At 42.7% G+C, this 6,118-nt stretch overlaps 1 protein-coding gene across 1 annotated transcript; it reads right to left on the bottom strand.

Moving 5' to 3' along the window:
• Positions 1–2,844: 2,844 nt before the first annotated feature.
• LOC136337836 (large ribosomal subunit protein uL11) lies at positions 2,845–3,487 on the bottom strand. Its single transcript, XM_066279711.1, has one exon. It carries the CDS (start codon positions 3,401–3,403, stop codon positions 2,906–2,908), a length of 498 nt encoding a protein of 165 aa, XP_066135808.1. The 5' UTR covers positions 3,404–3,487; the 3' UTR covers positions 2,845–2,905.
• Positions 3,488–6,118: the final 2,631 nt, after the last annotated feature.

Below are 6,118 nucleotides of genomic sequence, written 5' to 3'. Positions count from 1 at the left end.
TGAAAAAACCTGAGATGTTTTTAAGCCAAATTACTTTTCCGAAAGGCTGTATTAATCTATATTCTTATTAGCAGACATATGGGTCATGTGTAGTCATATAGTCAATAACATTGAGCTCTATCACAATTTTGAAAATTTGTTTAATTGCTTGGCAACAAGTATCTTATATTATTTTCATTTGTACTGTGTGTGTATATATGTATATACATCCACATATATTATATCTGAAATATGTATACACATGTACATACTGCCATTTAAATCACTGTCTTTTTGAAAATTGGGGATGAGAATTTTCATTATGTGTGTATCAGTCAGACTCTTATCACAGCACAGAACGGAGGAGAAGGCTTTATTTCTTTATTGCAAAGAACTGGCTTATATCATGTGGGGGCTGGCCAGGCAAGATCCGGAACCACAGGGCAGCTGTCAAGGAGCTGCAGCAGAAACTCTCAGATGTGAGCTAAAGCTGCTCTCCTCCCCACAAGTGGTATTTCTTCTTTAGGGGAGCCTCGGTTCTCTTCTTAAGACCTTTCAACTGATTAAACCAGGGCCACCTAGATTACTGAATGTAATCTGTTACTGAAAGTCAACTGATTGGAGACATTAATCACAGCTGTGAAGTACAGTCCTAACACCCCCTATACTTATTCATGTTTAATTGAACAAGTGATTGAATAATAGCCTAGCTAAGTCGATGCCCACAGGGACAATGGGTTATGTAAAAGAACTGCTCTACCGCCCACGCAGCATACATTTTCCATCATAGTTTTCTGTTATCATAACAGGTTATTCTTCCAAATCCCAGAGACCAAAAAGGAATGACCTCAGTAGGTAAATATAAACTGTCGAAGATGCAGAGTCCCAGGTTTGCCCCAATAATTTACTCTCAGTCTTCACTCCACCAAAATGTTAGGAACATGTACTTTGTAAAAAAAAGCACCGTGCTGGTAGGCTTTGTGGGGGATATCAAGATGGATTGGCCATAAAAGAGATGTATGGGTTATCATGAAAGAGAAAAGAATGTAAAAAGTACTTTTAATGAAACTTACTAAATTTGGTGGGTATTCCAAAGGGGGCGTGGGAGTTTTTGACCATGGAAAGAGGTCAAATTTCATCAAAGTGAGGTATTTCAAATAAGTGCATTAAGGGATATTTAGAGTTGGGCATTTCAGATGAAGGGGAAAGGATCAGTAAAAAGAAATAAAGCAGAATTAGAGACTTATAAGAAAGAGAAGCACAGGTATTGGAAGAAATAGTGAGGGAGAGTAGAAAAGGTATGTGAAGGCCAGACATCAGAATTAGTGCCAGGCTAAAGGACATGGACTTCATTTCACCACGGGGAAGGGTGGGCGGGTCTGGGTTCACTAGAATAGGTCTGGTGCTTCAGCAGGGATGGTCCTGGGACCTGGGTCTGTGAGTACTGACCTGGTCCCTGGGTCCGCCGGAGCCCGTCTGATACTGAGGCCGGTCAGGGGCCTGGTCTTGCAGGTCTGGAGGCTAGCCTGGCATTGAGGTGAACCTATAAGCTGGGGTCTTGGGACTGGCCTTGGAGGCTGGATCTGTGAGGACCGGTCTGATGTTGGATAGAGGCAAAATCCTGGGTCCTCTGTAACTGGTCCACAGTTAAGGCCCAGCGGGGATCAGAATTCTCTGGTGACTGCCTGGTGGCTCTAGAATTTCTGAGGTCTCCAAATCATAACCAAAATACAAGAGTTCTGATAGAATATCAGCGCAATCTTATTTCTTGGCCTTCCCAAAAAGAGAAGCTCGATTGCAGTCCAGGCTCTTTCCTGAACAAGTTCCCATGGAAGGTTACATCCTCTAGATCTAGAACCATGGCTCTCCACCTGTTGCACAAGCCCCATTCTGATCCAGTAGGTGTGTGCTTCAGACGCACCGCCAGCACAAAAACTGCTCCCCTAGGGCCACCCTCGTCCTGAAGCATAAACCCGTTTCAAAATAGAAGGTCAGAATGGGTTTCCTGGGGCAGCCTGTGGAAGAATCATACCTTGAAACAGCTTTGGAAACACTCCAGTTTATGTGGGATTACTGGAGTGTGGCCTGAGGTCTGGGAGTATTTAGTCTGGGGCTTTTGACACGTACCTGTCTGGGAAAAGGACAAAGTAAACTTGTACTTGGACACTCTGGGTGTATGTTAAGCTCATATTCTTAATCTTTGTGTCATTAATCTTTTAGTTATATCTTTTTATGTTATTGGATATTTTCCCCCCTGAAAGCCAGGTTTCCTGGGATAGAGAGAGTGGTTTTTCTCTAAGTATATTAGAAATTCACAATTCACCATTGAATAGGCCAAGACTAGCTCACAAAGGTACAGTGACAGAGATGACATAAAAGATTAAGAACCTTCGATCTCAGAAACATAAATAAAATGTGATTAGTTAAATATGTCAGTAAGATATATATGCTCATTTTTGGAGCATAATACCTTCTTAAAGAAATGAAAGATGTATCTTACACTGTTAATTAATGTTATCTTTTTGAGCCCAATAGAAGCATATACTTGTTCCTGCTGAAAATTAGGTTTTTTTTAACCACAGCACTATTGACCTTTTAGACTGATAATTCTCTGTCATGGAGCTGTGTTGTGCATTGTAGAAGAGCAACTTCATGGCCTCTACCCACTAGATGCCAGGAGCATGCCGTACCTGAGTCCTTAAAAAAAAAAAATGTCTCCAGACATATCTAATGTCTTTTGATGGGTGAATTTACCCACAGCGAGAATATATTGAGGTTCTATCTAGACTATGCCTTTTTTAGACTCCAGTCATTTGTTTGGGTTACTGAAAGGAAAATCAGGGTAGCCCTGTGCTATTTTTTTTTTTTTTTTTTTTTTTTTTAGTTGTCAAATGATCTTTAATTAAAACATTTTCCTTTGTGGCTCTTAACTAGCCGGGCATTCCACTGCACCATTGTTGATGTCATCTATGATGTCATGAGGGTGGCGGCCATCAACATTGCAGCCTACAGATTGCGCAGTCCCCAGAATCTCTTTAATGGTCCCAGAGAGTTCTCTAGCTAAAGATCGGTGCCGCATCTGTCGGGCAATGTTGACAATCTCATCAAAAGTGATATTTCCACTGTGCTTAATGTTTTTTTGCTTCTTTCTGTCTCGAGGTGGTTCTCTGAGGGCTTTGATGATCAGAGCGGAGGCAGAAGGCACCACCTCAATCTGGGCCTGTCTGTTCTGAATGGTCAGTTTCACTGTTATCCTCAGACCTTTCCAATCACCAGTTGCTTTGGCGATGTCATCACCAACCTTTTTTGGAGACAGGCCCAGGGGGCCGATCTTGGGGGCCAGGGCAGACGTGGCACCCACTTCCCCTCCGGTGCACCTCAGGTATACGACTTTGATCTCGTTGGGGTCGAACTTCGGCGGCATGGCGGAGGCCGCTGGTGTCGGATGAACCCGGATTCGGGACGACCGAAGAAAGTTGCACCTAAGCCTCCTCCGAGCCGAAAGCCGAAAAGCGCCCTGTGCTATTTTTATAAATTTCATTTGATTCGTAGGTTAACATCAAGACTTCCAACTATCAGTGATGTAGGATACTAATGGGCAGGCCACAGGTTATGCAAATAATCAGAAACTGTACACAACACTGAGAACATCTGCACCCACCAGCAGAGAATTGACAGTTTCATTAGGTTTTCACAGGGTTTCAAGACCCCAAGCAAGATCTAGGCCCTCTGCTTTGGTGAATCAAACAAACTAGGAGAGTCTCAGGAGAAAAAGAGAAAGGCAGGACTTTGTAGAGGACATAAAGATATTTTGCTTGTAGAAAATAAGCTTCACAGGTTTTAAAAATTATTTTGATGATTAGTGGACATGCAGAAGGAATTATTGATTAAATAGCACCTATTGTGTAAATTCTTACTTTATGTTTGTACCAAATGATAATCTCCTTTTTATAAGTGGGATATAATAATACAATTTAGTCAATGTTTTGTGTTAGACATTGCACCAGGTATGAAAGTGTACCTCTATTGTCACAGAGCTTTGCCTCCCCCCCAAAAAGATAGTGCTCAGTTTATTTTCCTGTTGGTTCTCATGTTCATGACCGGCCTTTCCCCTGTTCTCCTCTGTATGGCTGGGATCCAAATGTCCTAAGCTGCCTTGAACTGTTTTCCTGGTGGATTTGGTGAATGGAAGATATCAAGGACCTGGTCATGGGGAGAGGAACTGGGTGTAATTGGGACACAATTGTGTCTGCAGCTGTGTCCCTCTATTGCTATAGCTTCTGGGAGACAGCTTCCCCCAACCTCACCCAGTGATCTCAGATCCTGCCAGTTAGCCCCTGCCATGCTTCTGACCAGATGGCTCCAGATTCTGGATTCTAAGTTCTGGCAATACCAACTTTGCCACCTTCTTTAGTTGTCTCACCAGCCCCAAGTGTGAGAAGGGTTTTCTGTTATTGCTAATTTCTGGCTTGCCTTGTTAAACTTATTTGTTCTGTCTGCTCTGTCACCCCCTAAATACTAAATCCTCTCTATTCAACTCCCTCTATTGAAAATACCTAGACTAGTTTGGGTTTCCTTAGCAAATTCTGAATTATACAACAGGACAGAATAAGAACATAAATGATTTTAATAAAAGACAGGCTAAAGGGGCCTGACCAGGTGGTGGCGCAGTGGATAGAGCGTCGGACTGGGATGCGGAAGGACCCAGGTTCGAGACCCCGAGGTCGCCAGCTTGAGCGCGGGCTCATCTGGCTTGAGCAAAGAGCTCACCAGCTTGGACCCAAGGTCCCTGGCTCCAGCAGGGGGTTACTCGGTCTGCTGAAGGCCCATGGTCAAGGCACATGTGAGAAAGCAATCAATGAACAACTAAGAAGTCGCAACACGCAACGAGAAACTGATGATTGATGCTTCTCATCTCTCTCCGTTCCTGTCTGTCTGTCCCTGTCTATCTCTGCCTCTGTAAAAAAAAAAAAAAAAAAAAAAATTGTAAAAAAGACAGGCTAAAGGGGACACAATAAAAGACAAAGAGTCTTGGGTTTTTAAGATGGGAAGGGCGGTGGGAGGGCAAACTCAGTTCAATGCTGAGGGACAAAGGGAGAAAAAGTATGCAAACAGAAAAACAAAACTATTGGGAGAGAGGCAGGATTCATATAGGTTGTCAGGGGTAAAAGAAATAAGCACGGGGCTGTGCTGAGGAGGGTCTAAACGCCGGGTAAAGGGAAGGCACTCTGTAAGTTCAGTAAGCCCTGGGTATTGAATAAAAATTGGAATATTTAGAATTTTATCAACATTTTTAGTCACATTTTTTCCCTCATTATGTCCTCACATTGAAATAGTTATTTCAGTCTAACCAGGTGGTGGCGCAGTGGATAGAGCGTCGGTCTGGGACATAGAGGACCCAGGTTCAAAGCCCCAAGGTCGCCAGCTTGAATGCGAGTTGCTGGCTTGAAGTCCAAAGTCGCTGACTTGAGCAAGGGGTTACTCACTCTGCTGTAGACCCCCCTCCCATCAAGGCATATATGAGAATGCAATCAATGAACAACTGAGGTGCTGCAACGATGAACTGATGCTTCTCATCTCTCTCCCTTCCTGTGTGTCTGTCCCTGTCTGACCCTCTCTCTGCCTCTCTAGAAAAAAAAAAAAAAGGAATAATTATTTCAGTGACTATTTATTGAGTATCTACATTCTGGACTACACAGAAAAAGAAAAAGAAAAAAGGACCAAAATTCCTTACAGAGCTTATATTCTAGCGAATTTGTTTAATATCTGTGAATAATTTTGATCATCTGTAGCTTTGATTTAAACATAGGCTAGACATGACATCAGGAAATTGGGGCGGTGCTAGTTGAATGGCGGCTAAGCAGGGAAGGAAGGCACAATGGCACAGCATTCATTGTCGATGTAGCCCTCTTTTGGAAACCCATCCTGAAGTAATTACTAGCCCAACCTAGACCACTTTGTTTTAAATTACAGATGTTGCCCCCTGTAATATTCCAGACCTCTTGAGAAAGAAAGGTTCTGACAGAAGTCAGATCAAAGATAAGATGGAAATAAAATGAAAAGTTCTGTCAAAAGAAATGCGGTTCTCTTTAATCAAAAATGGCAGTTGCAATTCTTATTAAGATAGCAACCTCCTCTT

This window comes from Saccopteryx bilineata, chromosome 5 (assembly GCF_036850765.1).
Source record: "Saccopteryx bilineata isolate mSacBil1 chromosome 5, mSacBil1_pri_phased_curated, whole genome shotgun sequence".
NCBI classification, from domain to species: Eukaryota; Metazoa; Chordata; class Mammalia; order Chiroptera; family Emballonuridae; genus Saccopteryx; species Saccopteryx bilineata.
Note: the sequence above shows the minus strand (reverse complement) of the source record. Positions and strands in the feature narration are given on the sequence as shown.

What these genes read in the sequence shown, in the direction of transcription:
- LOC136337836 (XM_066279711.1), bottom strand. Translation starts at nt 3,403, where the DNA reads ATGCCGCCGAAGTTCGACCCCAACGAGATCAAAGTCGTATACCTGAGG.